General features: G+C 40.1%; 2 protein-coding genes and 1 long non-coding RNA gene across 8 annotated transcripts in view; 2 read left to right on the top strand and 1 right to left on the bottom strand.

The window, feature by feature from the left end:
• The window catches only part of si:ch211-278j3.3 (E3 ubiquitin-protein ligase RNF19A), a 28,433-nt gene extending 18,488 nt beyond the window's left edge, over positions 1-9,945 (top strand). For 2 of the 5 annotated variants that reach the window (XM_051960913.1, XM_022205135.2), the window contains 5 exons: positions 1,794-1,956; positions 2,259-2,373; positions 6,089-6,220; positions 6,325-6,595; positions 8,292-9,945. In XM_051960913.1, the coding sequence (XP_051816873.1) occupies positions 1,794-1,956; positions 2,259-2,373; positions 6,089-6,220; positions 6,325-6,595; positions 8,292-8,592 (982 nt within the window). In that variant the 3' untranslated portion in view covers positions 8,593-9,945. Of the gene's footprint in view, positions 1-1,793; positions 1,957-2,258; positions 2,374-6,088; positions 6,221-6,324; positions 6,596-8,291 lie in introns of those variants that run through there. The other 3 variants (XM_022205134.2, XM_051960915.1, XM_051960914.1) reach the window with 3 other exon arrangements.
• A 914-nt stretch (positions 9,946-10,859) lies between these two features.
• On the bottom strand, positions 10,860-11,303 carry LOC127537760 (uncharacterized). Its single transcript, XR_007947584.1, has 2 exons — positions 11,181-11,303; positions 10,860-11,055 (listed from the first exon to the last, which is right to left on the bottom strand). It is a non-coding gene; the product is annotated as an uncharacterized LOC127537760 (long non-coding RNA).
• The window catches only part of si:dkey-71h2.2 (low density lipoprotein receptor adapter protein 1), a 30,047-nt gene continuing 14,036 nt past the window's right edge, over positions 11,053-27,063 (top strand). For both annotated transcript variants that reach the window (XM_022205136.2, XM_022205137.2), the window contains exons 1-5: positions 11,053-11,292; positions 17,673-17,815; positions 19,296-19,408; positions 24,389-24,503; positions 26,680-26,752. In XM_022205136.2, coding sequence (XP_022060828.1) covers positions 11,208-11,292; positions 17,673-17,815; positions 19,296-19,408; positions 24,389-24,503; positions 26,680-26,752 — 529 coding nt within the window. In that variant the 5' untranslated portion in view covers positions 11,053-11,207. The remainder of the gene's footprint in view (positions 11,293-17,672; positions 17,816-19,295; positions 19,409-24,388; positions 24,504-26,679; positions 26,753-27,063) is intronic.

Consider the following 27,063-nt stretch of genomic DNA (forward strand, 5'->3'; position numbering starts at 1 on the left):
GCTGTTGTCATGTTGTTGTCAGTGCTCTTTTTTTTTTTTTACTTGTTTTTTTTTTTTAAAAATCCTTCAGAAGTGTTTTATGTTTGTGCTATATTTTCTTGAGGGTATGAGACTGGATGGGGATGTGGCTTTGCTCAGAATTAGCCAATCTCATTTAAACTCGTGTTAAAAACATACATCAAACATACATCCAAATCGAGAAAAGAATGGCTTCTTCCGAAGAAGATTAAAGTTATGGAATGGCCCAGCCAGAGCCCAAACCTGGAACTGAGAATCTGAAGAGGGCTGTGCGCAGGAGATGGCCTCCCAATCTGACAGATATGAAGCGTTTTTGCAGAGAGTGGGCAAATGTTGCCAAGTCAGTATGTGATATGCTGATAGACTCCTACCTAAGAAGACTAAGTGCTGTAATAAAAGGTGCTTCAACAAAGTATTAGTTTAAGGATGTGTATATTTAAACTACCACATTATTTTTTTTTTTACTCCCCTTTTAAAACTACCATCTACCAGGTTGCAAAACCAGGCACAGGGACGATGACTACCTGCATTGACTGGTTGGGCTGAGGATATGGGGGAGAGAGATCAGGATAGCAGAGGGAAAACAGACAAATGCAAAAAAATAATAAACACTTTGGAGGTGAGGATGTCAGTAACTGTAAAACAGATATGTAGCTCCAGATATACAGATACACACAGAGAGGACGAAACATAAACTGGGAGCTGGCTCCACAGAAGACGAGCGTGATAGCTGAAGGGATTGCCTGACACTCCACATGATGGTGGAGCTTTTTTTGATCACAGCAAAACAATGCATCTGTTAGCCCCTTTCGACCAAAAAGAACCAGGTGCTAGTTCTTTGCTAGTTTGGTGCTCAGTTGGTTCAAATCTCCAGCCTCCTAAGAAACGGTTTGCTTTTCCATTGGCAAGGAGCGAAGTTGGGGCCACGTCATTGCGTCACCGTAAAACATCAGTACGTCACTGCACGTGTAGCCGTTCAGCAATATTGGCACGCCGTAAACATGCAAGTGCCATTCCTGACTTTGCAAGCCTACATTGCAATTCATAAACAAATAATCAAACTGTTCGTAGCTACTTGTCTTCATCGTAGTCACAAGCAACAGCGACTACGTTTGAGAAGACAGGTGTGAGTGCATACATACTGCTGCGTATATTTTTATTTATTTATTTATTTATTTTTATTTATTAGACTCGAGAATCATTGAGGGTGAACCCTCATTTGCAATGATGTCAAGCAATTCAAAAGATAACAAGTACATCAGGAAGATCAAAATACATAAATTACAAATGTACATCAAATTCAAGAAAAGCAAGTACATTCAGAACACAAAAAATCCAGCAACAGTTCTTTAAAATGTCTATTTTAAATTGGATAAGGCAAAAAATAGAAATACACAAGCACAAAATAGAAGTGATTGTGATGGGAATTTCATTAGTGTTAGGGATTTGGTCCTAGACCAGTGTACTTAACAAATTCCTTTTTTTTTCACCCTAATAATGGCACTAGATTAAAAGTCAAGGGATAACCAAAATGAGTAGCATTCTTCCTCTTGACGCTGTTAATGTCTTTGCAAATATGAATGGAAATCCATCTGTTAAGGTTAAAGATTTTTTTCTGGATTAAAGTAGTTAATTGTTCGACTGACAGACTGATACTGGCATCTATGAAGCCATACTAATGAAGATATGATATTGTTTTATGGCGTAACATTTTTTCCAGAACAGTGTGGATTCCAATAGTTTAAACCCCTAACAATCTCCCTTCTGTGCCTCAGTCCTTCAGGATGTACATTCTGGGGAAAGAAGCCATGGTCTCAAACCCGCAAGGTACTATGGCAAGTGGGCATGTTGCTTGGAGCACCTGTGGTCATCTCTCTAATAGCGGGCATCGCCATCCCAGTCATCATTGTGGGCATACCAATATACATGGGCCGCAAGGTCAGTAACAACTGCTGGTCAGTTATACCTGTGTGCAAAATTCTAAGTTAAGAAAATAGAACAATTTTTATATTGCTTCTACAAAGGCATGTACTACTCAAAGTAAACAAATCTAATTTAACTGGGATTAGTTATTAAATGGTATGCAGATGTTTGTGTACCTATAGTTCTATAGTTCCTATAGTTTCCCACTATAGGAATAATAAAGCCTTATCTTATCTTATCTCAAATAAATGTTTTTAGAGGTGGAGAATGACAACAAGGAACAAATTAAATTTCCAATTTGTAATTTTACTTTCCAGGTCCATGGTCGTTGTAAGAAAACCAATATCTCAGGAAGTAAACACTACTTGACTGTGGCAAGTGGGGTGATGATGTCAGTGTTTGTTTCGCCGGTCATAGCAGCTGTGACTGTGGGTAAGGAACAAACAATAACATGATACATTATGCCCAGCAAAGCAAGAAAAACTGCTTGATTTTGCTGATTTCATATTGTACATATAGTCATGAACAAAAGTATATATTATAATATGTATTATGTAACTGAGAAGCAGGTTAGCGGTACTAGGAAAGCAGGACACCTTTGGGGAAAAAAGAAAGAACGTGCAAGGTTAGCATTTTTTAGGAACCCTTTTAAGTTTGTGAAGGGCATGTTAAATCAGGAAACCGGAGGGCAACGGCAGCAAAGTCAGAGGTTGAAGAGTATTTGAGGTTCACATATTCAGATTTAGAGGAGAATAGGACCCTTGGTCTTCCACCTGACATGCCACCACTGGGGGAAGTGGGTCAGGAGATGGATGTTAGCCTACTGAGATGGAGAGAAGTTGTGGAGGTGGTCGGCTTACAAAGGCTTCGTCAGCCCAAGGGCCTAATGGAGTCCCCTATAAGGTTTACAAGAGTGCACCTGGCATCTTAAAAATACTGTGGAGACATCTGGGATTAGTCTGAGAGAAACAAAGTATTCCAAGAGCATGGCGTTGGGCAGGAGATGTTTTCATACCTAAGGAGAAGGAGTCATCAGACCTTGGGCAGTTTCGGATGATTTCTCTCCGAAATGTTGAGGGGAAGATTTTCTTCAGTATTGTAGCACAGAGATTGGCTTAGTTACTTAGTGAGGAATGGTCTGATAGATTCTACAGTGCAGAAGGCAGGGATACCGGAATTTTCTGGGTGCTTGGAGCAGACTAGCATGATCTGGCATCAGATTCAGACAGCTAAGAGGGAGAGGAGAGACTTGAATGTTGCGTTTTTAGATCTGGCTAATGTGTTTGGATCAGTGCTGTTTGGATTATATAGGAGCAATGTGAACTGGATCTGTGGGGAGGTGAATCTGGAACACCAGAGTTCACCGCCTCGCCTCCTGGAGGTGTTGTGGGACTAAATGGGCGAAACACCATTGAAAGGAGATTTCCACCTGATGACCCCCAGAGATGTGTTAGGAATCACTGCTCACTGGTGTGTATAGTGATGGGTCAGGGATCCTAGGTCCTTCATTGAGTGCACATCCTCTTTGTTTGGAGCACAAGTGTCTTGTGCTTAAACTTACACTTGTAAAGACCATGTACACTCTCCTCCAAAAGTATTGGAACAGTGAGGGCAATTCCTTTATTTTTGCTGTAGACTGAAACATTTGGGTTTGACATCAAAAGATGAATATGAGACAGGAGATCAACATTTCAGCTTTTATTTTATGTGAGCAAAAACACTGGAACATGTGACTGACAGGTGTGTTTTGTTGCCACGGCGTGTCATATTACATTGATTATTTAAAAAATAAATAGTGCTCAATGATTTTCTCCAGGCACTCCGGCTTCCTCCCACAGTCCAAAAATATGCTGAGGTTAATTGATTACTCTAAATTGTCCGTAGGAGTGAATGTGAGAGTGATTGTTTGTCTGTATATGTAGCCCTGTGACAGACTGGCGACCTGTCCAGGGTGTCCCCTGCCTTCGCCCGAGTTAGCTGGGATAGGCTCCAGCCCCCCCGCGACCCTAGTGAGGATAAAGCGGTGTATAGAGAATGGATGGATGGATAGTGCTCAATGTCTATGTTCAGTTTCAGATTAGGTTTTGACTGTGCAGACTGCATCTACAGTTAGTGGTGTTTAACTAACATGAAAACCAGAGAGCCGTCTATGGGTGAAAAACAAGCAATTGTGAAGCTGAGAGAAGATGGAAAATCAATCAGGGCCATTGCACGAACATGCCATAGCCAGTTAAACCATTTGGAATATCCTGAAGAAGAAAGAAATCACTGGTGTACTAAGTAACAAACGTAAAATGGGTAGACTAAGGATAACTGCAGCAGCTGACAACAGAAACATTGTGAGAGCTGTAAGAAAGACACTAAAACAACAGTTAGATATATCAGCAACAGCGTCCAGAGGACAGGAGCAAAGGTACTGTATCACAATCTACTGTTCACAGAAGACTTCATGAACAAAAGTACAGAGGCTACAACAGAAGATGCAACAAGAACTCTCATTTGCTTAATATGCTAATTTGCATAAAATGAAGTTTAATCAAAGGCAGTATTCAAAAAGTCATTTTTGGAAACCATTAAAAATAAACACATTTGGATTTGACATTGGCAGCTAGCTGTGAGGTATCTGGAATAATCTTTTACATTATACAGAGTAAGGACTATGAATGAGCTAGAGGTAGACTTTGTGACTTTTCAACAGAGCCAGGCTAGTTGTTTCCTCTTGATACAAGCTGTTTTCAAGCTAAACTAACCAGCTGCTGGTGGTAGCTACATGATAACAGGTATGAAAGTGGCATTGATGTTCTTACATAAATCTCGACAAGAAAGTCCAAAAGTTATTTCCCAACATGTCAGACTAGTCCTTTAATAAATCATGAGCACACATTTCAGTATGCATCAAGGTGTGATCTGCATAAACCTGAATTTTATGCAGATCATACCTTGCACATAAGCAAGTGTATGGCCATATAAATACTCCCAAGATTGGTTTCTGCATGCAAACAGCCACCTTAATCGCTTTACCACATCTTCCTATTATGAGTACTAATCATGCATGTGACAGAATTCCTTAAGGCTTGAGCTTTGTCTCTACAGTGTGATCACCATCTCCCTTGACTTACACTCACTCAAACACAAATTTAGTCACACTGGACTCCCTCTCACATCCAACTCCTACATACACCACCCTGTATTTGTGTCTGTTGACCATGTCATTAATCATTCTGGCTTCAGTTACTCTATGCCATATGTTTTATCATACCTCATTTATTTTATGCACTCACTGCTCTACAATTACCTTTCTTTTTTTGCGTTCAATCCTTTCTCTGTGCAGACTGTTTGGCTGGCAGGCTCATCCTCTTGTCCTAATTTCACCATATTGCTGAGTAGATAGTGTCACAGTGTTCCCACTGCGCTAATGATGTCTCCCTTTGTTTGGTTGACACTATGCTTTGTGTTCCCAAATTCTAACCTCAGTGACACATTGCATAAACACAGCATAGCGAGGATACTGATCAGAGATATTAACATTGGAAAGGATTGACAAGCTTGAAATAAAGTGCATCTCTTTCTGAATACTCAAAGAAGAAATAAAAATGTATAATTTCCTGCAGAATAAGCATTAGTTCCTATTTGTATTTAGAGCACCAAATTGCATAAATGCAGCGGTTCAGATGCTGAGAAAACCATTGTGAACCAGCATCTACATGAAACTTTACTGTATCTGATTCAAAGTGAAACAGGAGAGGCTCCCTCTTGCATTTGTTTTGGGTTATTGTGATAACGACGTGATAAAAATTAAAAAGTTGAAGAAAATGACTGAAACTACAACACAGAAAGTAAGACAAAAAAAGTGCAGCGTAGAACATGAAAGACACTAGGATTTATCAAGCATGAAGGATTTAAAGGTGATTTCCAGGTACATTATAAGAAGTGTCGGATCTGGTGTTAAGGTTAGGACATCTGACAATTTTGGCCTATTTATAGCACAAGTTTTTACCTTTTTTAAAAAAAAAATCCTGAAGTCCAATGTTTCATTGCTGCAAAGCCTATTAAATAATGTATTATTGAAGGTTTTTGCCCAAATTCTAGACAAATAATGGCGAATATTTTATGAATGAGGCCCTCATACTTTTCTGCTTTGTTTCAGGTGTAGGTGTGCCTCTAATGCTGACTTACGTCTATGGGGTTGTCCCCATGTCATTGTGTAGGAATGGTTGGTGTCGACCACAGACTGAGCCCCCTGAAACACAGAAAATCCAACTGGAAGACTTAGCTAGCTGTGAGTACTAGATTGAATTACTGTGATAATTTACATTAGTAGTTGGCTCTGACTTGTCCTTCAAATTTCTGCCTGCTCTGATAAAGTTTGAACTTCTTTTATAGATCTCCTATTCTCTCACGTAGTCAGTGATCACTGGATGGGGCAGAACAACTCAACACTCAGCGATACCAGTGTCCGGGAAGTCAGAGTCAGTGTACAGGATGTCGGTGTCCTCCCAAGTACGAGCACCACACCTCCGGAGCGAGATAAATATGTAGAACTGGATGAAGCCACAAAACGCCATGGATACACTCAGCAGGACAGCCAGTCTGACTGTGATGTGATTAGTGTGCCTGACAGTAACCTTCATGACACACCAGCGCTTACATTGAGGTAAATGTTCCCTCTTTATTTCTCTTGTTCTTTTAAGAATGTTATGTAGCAAGGGATTAATATTTATTGTATTTTTTACAACATTTTTCCTCTCCTATGTAATAATTGTATTTAATTGTCTGCTGTTACAATTACAGAATGATTGAATTTTTTAACTCACTGATAAAATCTGCATCATCTAATAATATTTTATGTATTCAATTTCATGCTGCTGGTTTTAGGCACTAAAAGTAAAGTAGGGATATGTGTAAAAATAACGTCATAAATTATCTTTATCGATCCATTTAAGATACCCTCTGAAGTTTTCTTGTAAGCAGGTGAAGTACACATACAGTGTTATGCACCAAAATGCATTGTGACTATACTTGAGATGCAACAAATGCAATGAATGCACTTGTTTTCTTATAAAACACTTGCCAAGCCAATGTTTCTTAAAAGTTTCTTGGAGGTGAATCCTGCCTTGTTTACATCTACCGGGCTTTGCAAAAGTTCTGTAACACTCGGTTTCATGATCTTTAGAGACGTTTACATGTCGGAGTGAAAAATTCCATTAAAAAAACTGAAAGTTCTACCTTATAGGCAGGTGTCCTTAATACAAATTTTTTTCTCCAGTGAGGTTGTGTCAAGATGGAAGTCAAAAGAGTTGAGATATCTGCTCTCCTTCGTGCTGAACATCAGCCGGATGACCGTCCACAGAGTCGCGGAGAGACTAAAGAATGGTGAAGATCTTTCAGGTCTTCACCATTCTTGAAAGATCATCTGAAAGATCTTCATCATTCTTGAGCCTCTCCACGACTCTGTGGACGGTCATCCGGCTGATGTTCAACTGCTTGGCTCTGTCAGACTTGTTGTGGCCAGCATGAAGGAGAGCAGATATCTCAACTCTTTTGACTTCCATCTTGATACAACTTCACCGGAGAACAAATTTGTGTTAATGACACCTGCCTATAAGGTAGAACTTTCAGTTTGTTTAATGGAATTTTTCACTCCGACATGTAAACGTCTCTAAAGATCATGAAACCGTGTAACAGAACTTTTGCAAAGCCCGGTATCTTTACTAATGCGCAGTCTTCTTCTGCAGCCTTTGGTGGTGCTGCATTTCTTGGTGCATTACAACTATCTGATTGGTAGGATAGTTTGAAACAATGGCTAGGATTGTGCTGTGCGACACCAATCATGCACACAAAACAAACAGCAAGGGTAACCATTCCATAATATTGGAGTTAAGAAGCTTCACGGGGTACAGTGAAATTCATGCAAAGTGCAGTAAATAAGAAAATTAATATGAATGTTTGGTGTATAAGTATTTGTCTTTCAAACAGTTCAAGTTGTGTTCTGTACACTTACATTTTTCCAAGATGCTTCACAGGCTGATTGTTCTAAACATCTTTGAGAACTTTTTGGATTTGGTCTCATTTGTTTCTGTCTCTTGTAAATGTAATCCCACGCTTACTAAATGGTGGTTAGATCAGGGTTCTTTGGGGGTCATATCATCTGTTGTGGGACTCCTTGATGTTCTTGTCAGGAAAAAATATTCTTTATGATTCAAGCTGTATGTTTCAGGTCGGGGTTTCCTGCTGTATGATGAGTTTTGGATTGATGAGCTCCATCCTTGATTAATACAATCAGGTTTCATAGATATAAATGTTTTGTACAGTACTGTGTATTAATACAAATATGTCTATTGGAAACACAGGGAAGGAACCAATAACCACAGGGAAGGAACCAATATTGAGGTTCGTGTGGAAATTGAGACCCATCCCCGAGGCGCCCGCCAGTCCAGCCTAAGTAGCATTCTGTCTAGCAGAAGCTTGTCAGTGGAGTCAATGGGACACTTGCAATCCCAATCCCAAGACTACATGTGTGCCTCTGAACTAGAAGACAGACAAAAGTGGGGAGGAAGAGAAGGAGAGGAGCAGGAGGGACAAGAGAAACCCGGAGGGGAAACAGAAGACGAAGGGACAGTTTTCCCAGTCTTTCAAACAGATGATGTATGAGATTCTTTCATACAGGTTTGGTATTTGGTTGAAAATTTAGTGAGATGTTATGGAAATATACATATCCATAAGCTGACATGACATTGGACTGACCTGAGAATTGTTGGTTAACATCACCTCCTATTTCCAAGACAGTTCCTCCCACCAGATGCCTTGTAGCTCCACCGTCTGAGGAAGATGTGGGTTTAGAGAACGCAAATGGAAAGGTATGAGTGTGTGTATGAAACAAATAGCATGAGAATGACAAAAACTGGACAGCTATAAAGCAGACATTAGAGCATGTTTCCTGACTAGTTTGGTCCATTTTTCTGTTATCCTTACTGAAAGAAACTACCTTTCTTTCCCTCAATTATAAATTTCCTGAAGTCCTTTGTTCATCTGGCTGTTTTTTCTGTGACCACACATCCCTCTTCCCTCAAATTCTACAAAAAGAGACAGCCACTGGTGGCATATCTTTAAAGAGGGAAGAATCTCACAAATATCTTGTCTCTGAGTAAATATAAAATACTTTCTAAGCCATGCTGCAAGAGAATAGTTTTGTTTTTGTTTTTTAAATCTGAATGAATATGTCCACTATTCACACACTGGAATTGGGCAGCTGTAAACAAATGGTGCATGCTGTGCTGTTTGATTATTGTTTTTGAAAGAAATCCAGTCGAAAATCTCAATTGAGTCTATGCCTCTAACTGTTTCTATTAGATAAGGTGCTCTGTGACAAGGTGACAGCGATTGTTTGAACTGACAAGAGGGCTTTTAAATACCATGAATTATAACTTCATCAAAGATTCACAGTCTTCCATAAAGCAGCTGGGTTAAATGTCATTTTGACTTGTTTTAGTGCAGCTTTTAGCCTTCAATACACTATTTCCGTTTAAAGTGAAGAGGGGGATTTAGCTTTAGTTGGTAAAAATGTTCAGTCTAATACAGGACAACATTGCAGCAACACAACAATTTCTGAGGGGTCTTTGAAAAGCTGCATGATTCTACTAGTTGCTGTGTATCCAAAATAACCTATGAACACCAGAAGAGTTGCATATACACACGCACATATTCACACAAACAACAGTCCATGTTGCTGCAATACTGTGGACCGCTGACAGCATTAAATATAAAATAAAGACCCTCTCAAATGACTACAGAGCACCACAGTTACAACAGCAGCATGCCATCGCTGGCTAAACTGTAATAACCCCTTCCAGGTGATTTGTGAGAAATACATGACTATACAATGCACACACTGCTTAGTTTCCTGAGTGTGAAATACTTGTGAGATGAACTTGGACTTGACATGATACCCTGTGCTGGGTTGTGGAGAAAAAATAAAGATTTCACCATGACGGACAAAAAACAAAATCCATGTTTTCTATGTCTCTGAAATTTTTTCTTTGATGGTGTTATGAGACAAAATCCCTGTCTCCTAATATTGCATATACAACAGGATCAAAATGTCAATAAGAGGACAAAATGTTTGTTAATTGCATTACCAATATTAGGTTCTGGACAATCACCATATAAGTCTATTGAAAAGATGAAGACGGGGAAAATGTGAAGAGTATAACAAAAGCATTCCATCAAAAGTGAAGCTTAGGTGTTAATGTACACCCCGCCGTCTCAGATCAGCGGTCCCTAAACTTTAGGGACCTGAGACCTCACAATCTGAAGCAATGTCACCTTGCAATCCCATGGGACTGAGGACAAATCAGTTGCATAAGTAATTTTTTTACGCTTGTTTGAACATACTGAGATTGAAGATGCACATTTGTATTCAATCACCAGATCACCCTGTCTTGTGATTTGAACATTAGGTTTATTTTGTTTTAATAAAATTACTGTCACGACCCAGTATCCTCATATTACTACGGTAATTTTATTTGCAGCAAGTGAAGATGGGCCAAAACAATATTGCAAGATCAAGGAACAATCAAAAGAGGGCGCTAGCATACAGAAAGCAGAATGCATGAGTTCGTTTAAACGGTTCTGTGTTGGAGTTGCTGCAGGTTTGTTCGTGACACAAATTAGCGCAGAGACTATTTTAAAATAATAGGAAATGAAGGGAGACAATAGCAGCAGCCACATTGTGATTTGAATAATTAACGCACGCACGCACACATACACACACACACACACACACACACACACACACACACACACACACACACACACACACACACACATATATGAGACAGCTTCCTTTTTTTGGAATAAGAAACTTGACAACAGACCTTCCACCCCAGAAGTCAATACAGAGAAAACAACGACACGAAAAATGCAATTGTACGTTTACTGGGCACAGATCCATTGGGCACTTTAATTCCTTTACCAGGAATACCATTGGAAAGACCTGTCCTTGCGGTGGTTTCTTCAAACCGGAGCACTCAGAGGAAGCTTCACAGAAGGACACGCCCTGAACTTTAAAAATGGTGCAGTAGGTGCGTGCGTTTCCCTCAGCTGCTCACATCCTCTCTGGTTAAAGAAAACAGGATAGGGCTGAAACTTGTGTCAGTGTCGTCCTTACATCTCTGGCGAATCCGCTGTCGTGCACAGATTGCTGTATTTACTCGCCGTGGTCGGAAGACGAGGAAACCCACCTGCCGGAGAGCGGACACCACCTCGGGATGGACGCCTTCAAATCCGCCGGCAGAGCGATTATCAAGAGCCCCGGAGTTCCGCGGCACGCATGGGGAACTTCAAAGCACGAAAGTGAGTGAGGCTCAAATGATGCAGATGATTTGGCGATGTAGCAACGGTATTGTTAGCCTCAGAGGATAGTTGAAGGGAGGCTGGCTTTTCGCAGCATGCTAGTGGACTGTTGTGTTTTATTTCTGGAGAGCGTTTGATGAGAGCTGTTGTCGAGCTGTGTGCAGAGCCGTGAAAACAGCAGGAGAATGACATGCTGTCCGTTATTGTTAAGTCTCAGTCTTACTTTTGCTTCTTCGTAAGTGATATCGCCAAAACAATACTAGGTCAAAGCTGCGTAAGATCGTGAGCAGCGTACAATCCCATCCATCCCCATCTGCACCTCCGGGACTGAACCCTCCCACACCTCACTAGCATCACCTGGTCAGGAACTGTGTTGGGATGGCTGCACGTGCTCCAGATAATAAAAATCGGAGAGAAAAGAATTTTAAAATTAATTGTAAGTTTAGGATATGTAACTATGCAATTTGTATTCTTCACGGCCATGACACCTATGGGAAAGCATGTTTGAAATTCATCCTCATGCCATCAAAGGTGAGTCACAAGTAAGTTTTCTGTTCATTTGAACTCTTTACTTTCTTACAAAGAGTAATTAAATTGAAATTTGTAATATTTCCAGATATGCCAACATTTGAATCTAAAATAGTCAACTTTAAAAAGAGAGTATGATTGATATATATGGCACATAAATTCTAACTAGTTCTAATCTGCGCTGACACCCTTCTGCTCTGAATGTGGCAGTATGGAATAAGACCAAATGATAAGTCTCTTTAAGTGTGCTCTCCTGTGTATCCATATTAAATATAGGAATAGTAGGGTTGAGGCAAGGTAAGCCTGTTTTGTTCTTACCACGTCTAAAAATTACATTATTTTAGCAGCCACGGCCCATCGAGCGGCCCTCCTCACGTGGAAAATTTCCGCGTCCTGCACCTCCACATTTTTCTAACTATGTGAATGGAACCACGTGGGAAACTGGCGTAAGAACAGGAGCAGCAGAAGTTCAGAAATACAAGCATTTATACAATTCATCACACAGAGATCATAATAAGGAAGGTCAGCAGCAGCATCCCAAAGTGGACATGCAGCACGTTCACATGAGACCTTTAATTCCTCTTTAATTCGGAATTACAGTTAATTCCACTTTAAAATCTCCTTGTAAACACTTAATTCTGAATTTTAAAGTTAATTTCAAATAAACTTAATGAACTACCTGGTTTATTCCAATGTTAATTCCAAATAAACTAATTCCTGTCTACGTTCTATTCAAGTATACAGTTAGTTCCACTTTAGTTAATTCCGGTCATTCTGCGTATGCTTGGCTCCTCACCTGGCGATGTAGCGAAGTACACGCTCTGCGACCTTACTTGCGCAACAGAAGTAGCACGCCATTGTCGAGTTGCTGTTTCAAAACGACAATAAAAAGCAAAGCGAAAAGCATGCTTTTTAGTTGTTCCTCCATGTTGTTGGGGAAAAGAAATGCCACAGCAAATGGAGTTTGTTTTCTTCCAGTAAACAGGGATGCATCACATCCACTCCCTGTCCAGTTAGAATCCTTTACAACACCCAAGAGTTAAAGTGGAATTAAGGAAGAGGAATAAACGTGCAGTCCATGTAAACTTTAATTCGGAATTAATATTTCCATGTAAACGCGAAGCACAAAACTTTAATTCCGAATGAGTTAATTCCGAATTAATAAGAACTTCATGTAACCATGGCCATGATGTCCCACTAACTGGAGACTAAGCCAGCCAGTGGGACAGCAACTGCAGATCAGAAGCATCCAGCTCTGGGACCAGGGACACTCAGAGAAAGGACACAGGGGGAAACAGAGTGAATGCAATGCAATAACGGTATATATAGTAAATGCATAGGCAATGGGAGAAGGGCTCAGCGCATCAAGACTTGGGTGGATTTGACTCACTAGAAAAATACATGACAAAATAGAGGAAAAAATTAATTATTATTGTTATTATTATTATTATCTCAAGGAAACAATAAAAAATAAGTCATTCTGAAAATGGAGTTACCTGTTTTTGCAAATGAACTCTTCAATTTGAACTGTGGTTCTGAGAGACACCTAACGTCTGTGAGCCTCAAAGATTAGTTAGCTAGTCTCTGAGGCTCACACTACAGGAGTTTCTGGCTGATTCGCCCCTGTTTCACCCCTCCCAACAATTGAAAGACAAATTTGTCCTGCAAGTTTTGTCTGACCTGATGCTAGGCCCAGATTAATTGGAGCCAATGCCAACTACAGCAATTTAAAGTGAAAGCTAAAATCTCAACACCAGCTCTCACTGAACAATAGACAAACTATGCTGATCACATCTCCCTAATTATTTTCTCATCTTGGCTTGTTTGTCCTTTTGATTTAGTTTTGTTTTGCTGTTTCATCGTTCATTATTAGAGCTACATCCACATTAGGTGGCCACTGCTCCTTAATAGCTTCCCGTTGCACAATACTTTTAGTATCTAATGTGCGATATCCAATCCAATCCAGCTTTATTTGTAGAGCACTTTCACCAACCACCGATTGACCCAAAGTGCTGTACATACATGTACACAGAACAAGGCAAATAAAATCAGCACTAAAAGCAAATACAATATAAAAATACACAATTGATGCACTAAAACAAATATGTGATATGATGTGCCATTATTTTTCAGTTTTATATTGTGTGCATGACTAAGAACACACAGAAGTAAATCTGTGAAATTTCTGTTTTCAGTATGATCCAACCTGATTTCAAAATCCCCCACCACCACCATCCTGCCCTCCATCCTCCCTGAATGTGTGGCCTATTTTCTCTGTCAAGGTGGTGTCCTAGATTCTGAATTCCATTACTTGAGTAAAACAGTAAGGCAAAGTGATTATATCAGGATGGATATGGAGGGAGGGGGGGATGTCACTGGGATCTTCAAAGCAAGCTGAATATTTCCTTACTTGTATACTGACACTGTAGACATTCCATTTACTCAAATGAAGAGGGCTGTTGTTTTAGGGGCCGTTTACACGAGGACGCTTGCAGGTGAAAACGGCAAAATATTTCAACAAAACACCCTACCGTTTATACGAGGACGGCGTTTTGGGGGCTTGAAAACGCAAAAATTTGAAACCGGCCTCCAGAGTGGAAAAGTAGAAAACGCTCCGCCGTTACGTTTCCGTCTAAACAGCAAAACGCAAAACTTTGCCGAGATCTGACCACGTCGCGCACGCGATTACGTCACATACGTGCTTTCGTTTGCCGGCCGGTACAAGGACGTAAACAAAGATGTGTGATTATTTCCATCCTTCCTACCTTCAAGCAACTCTGGCAGCTCTATGTACACTACAGGAGTCGTACCAACAAACGTACAGAATCTGTACAGATTCCATTCATGAACATTTACCGCGGCGGAGATCCGAAAAGGGAGATAGTAAGCATGCGCGTAGACATGGCAGAGTTTTATCACAGCGCCACCCAGCTGCCTGGCATGCATATCCAATCGAATTCCACACACTATAGAGTCACCGTATATACGCAGATTTCCTTCAAAACCACTCGTCTAAACGTGAAATGACAAGACGCCACTTTTGCGTTTTCTGTTAGGATGGTCCTCGTGTAAACGGCCCCTTAGTCTGGATGAGTTTTTGCAAATTACTCAGATTACAGTATTTTTTGGAAATTGTACGTTTGCTTCCTGGTTGTCTCTCATAGTTTATTTTCCTGTGTATATATATATTTGTGGAATCCTGTTTGTGTTTTTATTTAGCAATCAGTGTGTTCAGCCGAAGCAGAATTCCTCAAATTAAATTATTGACCATGGTGCTCAAAGAGACAGCTGGTGATCGCTTCATGTAGCCAAGGGCCTCCCGAGTACATGTTACCTATTTTACTACAACAGCAGTTTCCTGCGTCTGATCAGCTACTGTAAAATGATACATTTGTCAGTTGTTCTCTCAACACAGTGTTGAATGTTAGCATCTTAGGGCAGTGTCATGCCTTCTGTGGAAGCCTTCCCTCACCCTTTGTGTGTGTGGAATGTGTGCAGGTGTAGCTCATTGGATAATTACATGATTGTGGACACCTGCAGGGGAGGGGCTTACCTGCAACTCATCGGCTGAATCCCAAACCGCCCCCTACACACTCCCCCTCCACTACCGAGTGTCACTCCAAAAGAAGTCACACTCGCAGCTGTGAAGGGCACCTATTATTGAAGGGGGAGGGTATAAATACAATCGTCAGGAATGGGACGCCCTGTCGCCTCACCGGAAAACGGAAGACGTCATTGCCATGGTAACACAAAGACGCCTACTGTCATGGCATAGCGCTGTGACATAGGTTGCAACTAACAAGGATCGCTGCTACTTCCAGAAGATGAAAGCATCCTACTTTTTTCACTCACATGTTTTCCAATCCTATTATCTGGCATTTCAAATCCAAATGAATTTTGTCAGTTGTGTTCAAATTTTAAGGTGTCAGGGGGTGCACAATTAAATCAAACGTCAGCAGAGAAGAAGATTTGTTTCTTTTGATTTATCTTTTTACACCACTCTTTTTGTGATGTTCTGTCAGTGTGAAAAAGGCGTGGGAGAAATAATGGACACATGTGGAACTCACATCAATATGTTGTTTCCTCCTCCATTTCGACGTTGCACTTCCTGAAAAAGTTGTCCAGAGTGAGCATCGATGCAGACTCGCTACTTAAGGGCTGAACAGTCCACTCTTCCTCCGCACTATGCGGTTTGGGACGGCCCTTAATATGGAGGACCCTCCGCGGGAATGCGCAAACGGAGGGGTAGTGTGTAGGGATAGTGTGTAGGGGGCGGTTTGGGATTCAGCCATCATCTCTTGACAGTATAAACTGAGCTTGAACCACCACTTAACGTGTGTGTGTGTGTGTGTTAATTATTGTTGTTCTCTTTGTTTATGTAAAGCGACCTTGGGTTTGTGAAAGGCGCTATATAAATTGAACATATTATTATTATTATTATTAGACCCTTGAACTACTCCAGTCAGCCAGTCCAAAATTCTGCTGTTGTCGTTTTAACTGCTCTGTGTCTAACCTGCCTTATCTTCTGCTATAGCCTCCGCCACTCCCTGCCTGCTTCCCTGCCTCTGGGATCTCCCTCAAACCCTGCTGTGCCAATCTGAATCACTTCCACCTGCAACCTGCTTCCTCACAGATCCTACCTCTGCACCTGCCAACTAGACCATTCTAGCCACACCTCCCCCGCCCACATTCCCTCTACCGTTCATCCTCACTCATGCACGTCAGCTAAGTGTAGCTTTGTTAGCAATTCTGTTCTTTAAAAAAAAAAAATGAAACTACATTTTTTTGTAGAAATGAAATAAAATGGAAGTTCAGCAAAATATGGATATAAAAATGTTTCAACAAAATCTTTTTGTTGATCCATCACTTCGAGCTGTCCAGTAGCTTAGGCATCAGCTCATATTTATTTGGCGTTATTCCATCTGACGGTTGTCCACTTTGAAGACGTCTGCGATGTGAAGCTGTGTTCTTTACATCAGCCTCAAGCCTTGCCTGTAGGGCAGCACACAGGTTAGGTCCTGGCTGTAGAAGGATGGAGGCCACACTATCCATCCAAACACCCCGTCAGTGCTGCCATCCTCCTCGTCTGACATCATGTCAGTGGTGATGTCCCTCCATAACTTCATTCCATTTGGAGCAAGTACTCTTCTTAGCATCCAGAAGCTGTGAACACAATCAGTACAGGAAATCAATACCACTCAATACATTTACTAATGTAACAGAATACCAACATTATAGCGACCAGCAATAGTATTCCAACCACATCTTATATAAAACACACGATGTAATGAATCAAACTAATATCTTTTACTCTCTTCTCTGGTGACCCTGGGCATAAGACTTCAATGCTGGGTTTGCTGTAGGGAAGTTCTGTTTTACAGGCGGCTGAAAAACGGTTAACGTCGGAGTGTGACGTGAGCATGAAAGTTTCGAGGCGAAGCTGATCAATTTCAGGATAATTTCACAAAGTTTGTAGAAATGCTATGTGCAAAAATAGCATTTCTCACGGTTGCAATATCTTTTATAAGGAGGCATATGATCAGGGCAGGACTGTGGATAAACATGTAAAGTTTGAGACGGACTGAAGAATGCAGAGGTTAGTTAGACAGTAGTTGATGTTTTAACACGAAGTATCAAAGTTCAGGGAGTCGCCATGGCCATGCCCTTTGACAAGATATCCTGAAACTATATGTCTCTCATTGACCAATATACCTGTTTAAGTGGATTATGTGACATATTTATCTATCAATTGCTTTACATGAAAATCGGATGTAGATATCCTGGTTATCACTACACAGTGATTCTGATTATATCAGAGTATTTTGGTGATTTCTGTCTTTTCTTCCAATCAGAGTTGCCAGAGAACTGGACAGACACCAAGGAGACTCTGCTGGAAGGAATGGTGTTCAACGTGAAGTACTTGGGAATGACTCTGGTGGTCCAGCCAAAAGGAGAGGACATGGCCTCAGCTGCCATTCACAGAATAGTTGCCATGGTGAGTGGCTGGGCCCCTTATGACTATAACAACTGTATCATGACTGTCAGCTATGTTACTGAGTGTGACACATTATGCTCACTGCTCGATAAATCTTGCAAGCTTGGGTTTCATTAAATGTGCTGATTCCAATGCATATTATCGGACAGATTGCGAGCCACGTTGAAAAAAGTTCTGGAAGCAAGATTAGCACTTTCATTAGCAATATATAAAATGTCAAGAATGACACTGAAGATTCCAGTTGCCATGATGCTTTTCATAAAATTCGCTTGTGGTCTTGTAAAATTAAAGCCTCAAGCTGCAGAAGATATTAATTAAGTGCTTAAAAAAAGAATACTTGTAGATTTCATCAGTGTTATCCTCATGACCCAGGACAATATCTTGTCACTGTTTATTTTAATGTTTTTGCACATTCAAACCTGTATATTACAGTTATGTTCTTTAATCATGTTGACCGCCATGCTAACATACGCATGCACACCTATTCACTTGACATCAAGACTGGGATTAGTTAATACATTTGACACTTTTCCGTTTGTTACATGCTTCAGTCAGACATGAGACACGACAGGGACACAGACATAGTTAAATGCTGAACTTGGTGTGTCTTAGGCTAACAGATGGATTTTGCGAAGACACGTGATAGGAGAAACTATAGCTATTAGCACTTCATAGATGAAGTTAGCTGCAGTGCCCTTTCTCTGCCTTTATTAGTGGAATTTTTCCAGTGCTGTGAGTCTACCCTGAAATTCCTGTTCATTGTCGCCATCTCTAGGGCATTTTGGTTCATCCCTTCTCAAGCACCATTCCTGTTGTCCTTGAGATGTCCTAGTTTTTGCATCAGATCCCATTTCTTTTTATCCTGAGCTTCTCGCCATCTTTGGCCTTCATGTAACCTTTTACAAATATAAGTATTGTTAGACAAATTGAATGTTTAGCCCCTGTACATAATATATTAAAAAATCCTTTAGTTTACCCCTCTTCCTTTCTTTTTCTGTTTATATTCCTTTACAATCACTCTACTGACATTAATCACTTGAGGGTGAAACTGTACTATTCTAATTTTCTATTTATGTGCATGGTAAAGTTTTCATTGTCATTGTCAAGAGCCACAAGCTCAGCACTATGGCTGTATTTTCTTAAACTCCAGATGCTGTAAAGCAGCCAGGGGCGTCGTTAGCTGTCAGTTGGACCTCGAGTACTCATTCTGGGCTACACACTTACAGCTTTCCTCGCCACATTTTGCTCCCATTTATGCATTTCCTACATTTCTACAACAAGGCAGAACAAACAAAATTTTACTCTGCCACACTTAAGTTTTTTTTTGGTGTATCAAAGGTATTCTTGTGTAAGATTCTTTCCATTTCATCAGACTGACATCTGTGTGTCCCTGAGGCAAGTTTTTCCTCTATGTAATCTTAATGTGTTTCGCCCTCTGATTTTAATGTGTGTCTTTGTGTTTTCATATTATTATTTACAGGCCCGAGCCAGTGCTAAGAAATTTCGGAAAGTAACACTGACTGTCTCACCAAAAGGCATCATCATCACAGACACAGAGACGGCGGACCTCATAGAGAATGTCTCCATATATAGGTACGTTTTTAGCCACACCAGTGGTACAGGTCTAGGCATGGCAGTTCTTTTGAAGTTTCTCTATTTTGAGCCTTCTTTTCTCCTCTGTCCTCCAACCTGTGACCCAGTGATCAAACTTGGCATGCCATCTTTAAAGACGTGTCAGTTCTTAAAATCTGTCTTGAGGAGAGAGGAACAAGGAGGCTTATCAGAGCAGCTATTAGTGAGGATGTACAGGTTTATCCTCACTATAACCTCTTTACATATCCATGACGTATAAAGAGGTGTGACACACAGCTGGAATATACAAAATTGAAGGACTGATAAATTTATGTATGTAATTTATATCACTTGATCATGTGTCACTTTTTATTTATATAGTACTCTTTTCTCTATTATGACTTATAGACTTCATGGCACATATCTGTACATTCTCATCATATTATGCAACCTTTTTTGTTTGCCTATAATTGAATTATAGGTAAATACATGCTGTAAGTCAACATGAACACTGTTTTGCTCATCCAATAGAGAAAAAGGTACAGTGGTAATCTGTAACAACACGATGAATAGATGCCACACACCATATTTAACTGACACTGCTTAAATCAACAGCTTTCTCTTTTATGCCTCTTTCCTCGGCTACTCTCTCCTTGTGTCTCATCCTCATCGTGTTTGGTTGTTATTTCAACTAAGATGTGAGAATAAGATTTGAGGAAAGGAACTGAGGATGTACAAACTGAAATTTTTGTTGTATGTTTGTTGGTCCAGCAACTTTACAACTACTCAAATGACTGCCATCAAACTGTTTACAAACATTTATGTTTATCAAAGTTTTAAGTTTTGGCTTATTCACTGAAATATCTCAATATCCACTATTCAGATTGAATTTTTTTTTTTTCCGGGCATTCATGGTCCTTACTCTTTTATCCCTCGTGTTGTCCTTATCAAAAAATATTGTTGCCTTGTCTGAAAAAAGTTCAAAAATTCAGGAAAATTTTCCCCAAATTTATAAAAATTTGCAAAATCTTCAGGAAGAAAATTCCTGAAGTTTCCCTCAAAAGTGTTATTTTTTTTAAATAAAAAATCCCAAAATTTGACAGCAAAATTCAATGGATTTTGCTTGATTTTTTTTTCTGAATGTTCTTAAACATTTTTTAATTTGTTTTTATTCCACCAAAAAATGTTAAAAAATTTCCTAAAAAAAATATTAAAAAAATAATATTTAATTTTTATTTTTTTTCCCGCATTTTTAAAACTTTAAAATGGGTCAATTTGACCTGCAGGACAACAGGAGGGTTAAAGCTGCTGTCCGGAGTTTCCGTTTGTTTTCAATTTATGTATCATTTTTTAACAAAGCTTAAATGTGTTAGTCTAGTTCAATGCTATAATATAAAGTTAGTATAATGCGATATGAAAATTTATTCCTGAGCTCCGTCTTCCTCTCATAGACCCCCATGTTATTCCAAAAAGCGCCGGTTGCTGCCGACCAATCAAGTTCGAGCTTCAGCTTTGTCATGCTGTCAATCAACGGTTACACGCACAGCAAGCAAGCCCATGCAGAGGTGGGCGAGCTACGCACTACGCAACCGCGCGCACATTTGTTTTGCTTGTGGAGGAGAGAGCATCAGGGATCAGCAACTTCCAGAAAAGTTACCAATCCCACGGCTTGTCAGGCCAAGAGACTGCAGGACGTTTTTTGGCTCGGGGTGCTCGCGTCGCTCCCTGACCACGGTCTCCATAGCCCGCCTGACGGCTTCGTTTAGATGCCCGACCTCTGGAGAAAGATGTTGGGGCGTCTGGGACATACTCTTCGTCAGAGGAGTCATGCAATTCTGAACTCTAGATAGAAATAAATAAATAATGTAGCACATATACACGCGTAAATGCACTAAGTTTGATAAACAACGTCATCGAGAGGGATACACGAGTGTAATCACATATTGAAACTTTACTCGTTCGTCCTAGCAGATTCATGTTATTTTGGTATTAGGACAAGTTAGACTCAATACAGCATTCTAAAGTAATTCCTTTATTATTTACTGAATGTACTAAATGTAGAAGAGGGCAAAACAGGCAAGATGCTGCAGCTCTCCGGGCACTCCTCTCATGTACTCCGCGCGTGCACAAATAAAGGGGCAAAATCAGAGGGAGGGAGGGTGGGACCACCGGTGTTTTGGGAGACGCTGCGATTCAAACTCCGGACAGCAGCTTTAATCTCATCTTTTCTTTTTTACAGTGAATTCCACGCAGCCTCAGCTGTATTTAGCAATTGTTAGTGCATTAACACATTAAAATAAATGGTGAATGTTACACCTGTGCTGTCATCGTGACCATGTTACCATGCAGTCATTGACATTTAGCTGCTTCCTCACTCATATTGGCAAATAATCTAAACAGAAAATATCAAATAGTTGAATAATAATATTGATGAAACGCGGAACATTACATTGCCATCACCACTATTCAGAAACTGCTTTGCTTTTGTTCTTACAGCCTGGATTGTGCCTGCCTAGTGGGAAACCAGGGTTGTGCCATGCATTGCTGGGTTACAGTTGCTGATTCATATTCTGACGAGAGCTCTCAGTGACCAAATAGCATACCAATCAGCAAAGCACAGGGGTCAAGAAAGGACAGCTGAAAAGCTGATTGACAGGCCACCTGCTAATGATGCCCGTTCTGACATGCCATTAGATTTGTAAGATGTGTCTGGAGAATCTCTGAACTGAGGAAATGTGATGCGACAGTGCTCATGAACATAAATGATCTTTTTTCTGTTTGTAGTTTGTTTGAGCGATTTATTTTTTTTTACCCATCATTTTAAAGAGTGCTTTTATGACTGCTTCACTGCGGCATAAGCTGCTGTTTTTCATCTTTGCGCTTACATTAGGTTGAAAGTTGAACAAAAGTTTTCACTGTTCTATTAAACAACACACTCAGTATATTCAATGTATACAGAGAATTTTAAGCTTTGATGTGTGAGGCTTTATTGAGGCTGTGTGCTGTAAATATTTAAATATTTCCAATGATATTTCCTCCCAGCCTGAGAAATGCCAGTGCATTTGAACATCAAAGGCTTGTGGTCCAGGAAGCTTGTTGGGAGACATGATCCACACTGACAACTGAGTTTCTGTTGTTCAAGCTCAGATACTCTTTTTTTCTATTGTAGTTTTAAGATGAAGGCCTGTATATTAAAAATCATTTTTATTCTAGTTATCTGACAATGAGTGAAAGATTTAATTGAAAAACAAGCATTCATATTTAAAGAAATTAGTATTTTTTCCCAAAAATGAAGTCCTAAGGGGGTATTTACTCCAGGTAGGTGTTTTTGTCTTCGGATTTGAACTGGAATCAGGTCGAGACCCCGATGAGGACAACGAGCATGCAGATGAGCTTCCCTGAGACGGTTTCTGACAGTTTGTACAGAAATTCTTTGGTTATGCAAATCGTTTGTTTCAGCAGCTGTCCGAGTGGCTGGTCTCAGACCATCTTGGAGGTGAACATGCTGGATGTGGAGGTCCTGGGTTGGTGTGGTTACACGTGGTCTGCGGTTGTGAGACTGGTTGGATGTACTGCCAAATTCTCTGAAACGCCTTTGGAGATGGCTTATGGTAGAGAAATGAACATTCAATACATGAGCAACAGCTCTGGTTGACATTCCTGCTGTCAACATGCCAATTGCACGCTCCCTCAAATCTTGCCACATCTGTGGCATTGTGCTGTGTGATAAAACTGCACCTTTCAGAGTGGCCTTTTATTGTGGGCAGTCTAAGGCACACCTGTGTACTAATCATGGTGTCTAATCAGCATCTTGATATGGCACACCTGTGAGGGTGGGATGGATTATCTCAGCAAAGGAGAAGTGCTCACTATCACAGATTTAGACAGATTTATCAACAATATTTGAGAGAAATGGTGATATTGTGTATGTGGAAAAGTTTTAGATCTTTGAGTTCATCTCATAAAAAATGGGAGCAAAAACAAAAGTGTTGCATTTATATTTTTGTTGAGTGTAGATAAAATTGCGGGTGGCATGGTGACAGAGGTTAGCATTGTCGACCTGGGGTCTTTCTGTGTGGAGTTTGCATGTTCTCCCTGTGCCTGTGTGAGTTTTCACCGTGTTCTCCGGCTTCCTCCCACAGTCCAAACACATGCTGAGGTTAACTGATGATTCTAAATTGTCCGTAGGTGTGAATGTGATTGGTTGTTTGTCTCCATGTGTAGCCCTGTGATAGACTGGTGACCTGCCCATGTAAACCTAACTTCGTCTTGAGTCACCTGGGATAGACTCCAACCCCCTCTATGACCACACAGGAGTAGATTGAGGAATACTGTAGTTTTAGAGATAACCATTTCAAATTTCATGGCTATGGCTGTAATGGGGTTTGCAGACAGTTGGATTTCTTCAAAATCAGTATTAGATCTAGGAATGATTCAGTATGACTACTGAGAATGAGATCTCAAGTGTAATACAGCCACAGTGGGTAATTCTTATGTAGTTTCAATATATCATGTGACCGTCAAGAAAGTACCTGTTTTACATGCCGTTCTTAGTGGTCAGTTTACCTTAAAGTACCGTAACCAAAATTATAAAGATTTTCCATGTACAAGCATTATCATGACACTTCACCATCTCAGTTATGCTTGGAAACCACAAAGCAATATTTTGTCAACATTTGTCTTTAACATAAAACACAAGCTTTACCCAGAATATGAAGGAGCTACAGTTCAAGTATCTCTTATAGATGTCACTCCTGCTCATGTGTCTCCTGCTCCACAATTGCCAGCCATGGGAATTAATCAGCATAATGTTCTTAACACCACTGTCATCGTACTATGGTTGGTGTGCTTATGGATAGGCAAAAGGTTCACCACATAAAGGCAACATTATAGCATAAATTGACTTGTATGCATTATAGCTTTCCTTAATATAAGAGGCTTGATTTACAGCACAGGCTAACAGTTAATGTTATGTATATGTTTTTTTTCTGTCTCTTCCAGAATTTCATACTGCACAGCAGACAAAACTCAAGATAAGGTCTTTGCCTATGTTTCTCAGTGTCAGTTCAATGAAACTCTTGAGTGCCATGCATTTCTCTGCCATAAAAGGAAAATTGTGAGTTTGCAACACTTGTGATTTTATTGTATATACCTGTATAGAGTACCAGTCAAAAGTTTGGACAGACTTTCTCATTCAATGGTTTTTATTTATTACTCCACTAAGGCGTGTGGCGGTAGAGTGACAGGATGATCGCCGTTGGTTTCCTTGTCTGTCTGTCTGTCATTTAGCAATATTGGTCAAAAAAGGATTAACGGATTTTGGCAAAATTTTCAGGAAAAGTCAGAAATGACACAAGGACCAACTGATTCAATTTTGGCAGTGATGTGGCCTATAGTCTGGATCCACTGATTTATTGAAGACTTTTGTATCATTGTGAGATAGCGGCATGGTGTCACTGTAACTATGACTACAAGTGAACACTACGTCAGCTGCCTGCTTACGATCACATGATGCAGTCCTGCTACAAACTGACTGCTGCGCACTTATCGGGACTTATCTGTCAGAAATGATACAAGAAATAATTGATTAAATTGTGGGAGTGTTTCCGAGTCCCATCAATTCCTGCCGCCTGCTACATATTTAAGTCACCCGATTCAGTATCTGTACATAACGTATACATGAATACCGCATGTCTGTGCTCAACACAAGGTCATTTTGTTTGTGGGTGCACCTATACTAAATGGCCACATTCTATATTGCCATGATTTCTGAGCTTCAATAACTAATAAACAAATGCTGTATTTCTCTAAAAAAAAACAGTGCTGCATTTTTGACAATGACATGTGAACAGTCTTGGTGAAGTACTGCGCTCTCTGAATGCTTTTGTCATTTTCTGCATTGTAGATTAATACTGAAGATATCGAAACTATAAAATACCACAGATGGAATTATGTAGAAAACAAGAAAATGTTAAATAAACCAGAATATGTTTTAGATTTTAGATTCTTCAAAGTAGGCCCTTTTGCTTTGATGACAGCTTTGCAAACTCTTGGTATTCTCTTAATCCACTTCATGAGGTAGTCTCTTGAGTGGTCAAAGGACTTCCAGTGGTGCTGAGCACTTGGCTGCTTTTCCTTCACTCTGTGGTCCAACTCATGCCAAACCGTCTCAACTAGATTTAGGTCAGATGATTGTGAAGGCCAGGTCATCTGATGCAGCATTCCATCACTTTCCTTCTTGGTCAAGTAACTCTTACACAGCCTGGAGGTGTGTTTGGGGTCACCGTCTTGTCAAAAAAACTAAAACAAATAATGGTCCCAGTAAGCCCAAACCAGATGGGATGGCATCACCCTGCAGAATTCTGTGGTAGCCATGTTGGTTAAGTGTGCCTTGAATTTTCAATGAATCACCAACAGTGTCACCCATACGCCATCACACCTCCTCCGTACTTCACGGTGGGAACCACACATGCAGAAACCCTCTGCTCACAAAGACGCTGCAGTTGGAACCAAAGATCTGAAATTTGGACTCATCAGACCCAAGTACAGATTTCCACTGGTTTAGTGTCCATGTTTCTTAGCTCAACCACTTCTCTTCTTCCTGTTGTTCATCCTCACTAGCAGCTTCTTTGCAGCAATTCTACCATGAAGGCCTGATTCGCACAGTCTTTTCTGAACAGTTGATGTTGACATTTGTCTGTTGCTTGAACTCTATGAAGAATTTATGTGGGCTCTTATCTGAGGTGCTGTTCATCTGCGATTTCTGAGGTTGGTAGCTCTAATGAACTTATCCTCAGCAGATGACGTAACTCTTGGTCTTCCTTTCCTGGGGTGGTCCTCATGACAGCCAGTTTCATCATAGTGTTTGGTGGTTTGTTATGAAAGCAAAAGCGGACTACTTTAAAGAATCTAAAGTATAAAATATATTCTGGTTTGTTTTATACTTCTTTGTTATATAATTCTACATAATTCCATATGTGTTCTCTCATAGTTTTGATGTCTTCAGTCTTAATCTACAATGTAGAAAATAATTCCGATAAATAAAAACTGTAACTGTACTGTACTAAAAACCAAGGAGCATGCTGGTAGATAGTGTGGCTCAATCTTGTGACAATGAAATATTCATAAGCATTTAAAATTTTAAAGTATGTAAAAATAAATAAATTAATGATTTCCTAAACAAAATATTCTCTTTACCTCAAAATGGGATAACGGCTCCTTATATTTTATGTTTCAGTGCTTATGTTTCATTACTGCGTTATTTCTCACATTTTTTTTCCTGCCCCCTTCAGGCTCAGGCTGTTACATTAACAGTAGCCCAGGCCTTCAAAGTTGCCCTAGATCTTTGGGAAATTTCTAAGGAAGGTAAGTTATCTGAACAAAGAGGAAATGCCATTGGCGCATTTTTGCTTACCATATTCCTCAAGGTTTTCTTTAAACAATATAAGTACCAAAATTCTGAAATCCATCAAGTGTCCCACAGAAATTCTATTGGTCTTCGAGGCAAATGACATTCCAACCTCCACATTTTTGATGTTTAATTACATACAGCACTACGTTTCCTGCACCTTACAATGCCTCACCATGAAAAATATCCAAACATAAGTGCTGATTTAAATGAGTATAGCACGCATGATGAATTAATCATATAGTATCCTTCAGGTTTTGTTTTCTTT

The sequence above is a fragment of the Acanthochromis polyacanthus genome, chromosome 16, assembly GCF_021347895.1.
Source record: "Acanthochromis polyacanthus isolate Apoly-LR-REF ecotype Palm Island chromosome 16, KAUST_Apoly_ChrSc, whole genome shotgun sequence".
Lineage (NCBI taxonomy): Eukaryota > Metazoa > Chordata > Actinopteri > Pomacentridae > Acanthochromis > Acanthochromis polyacanthus.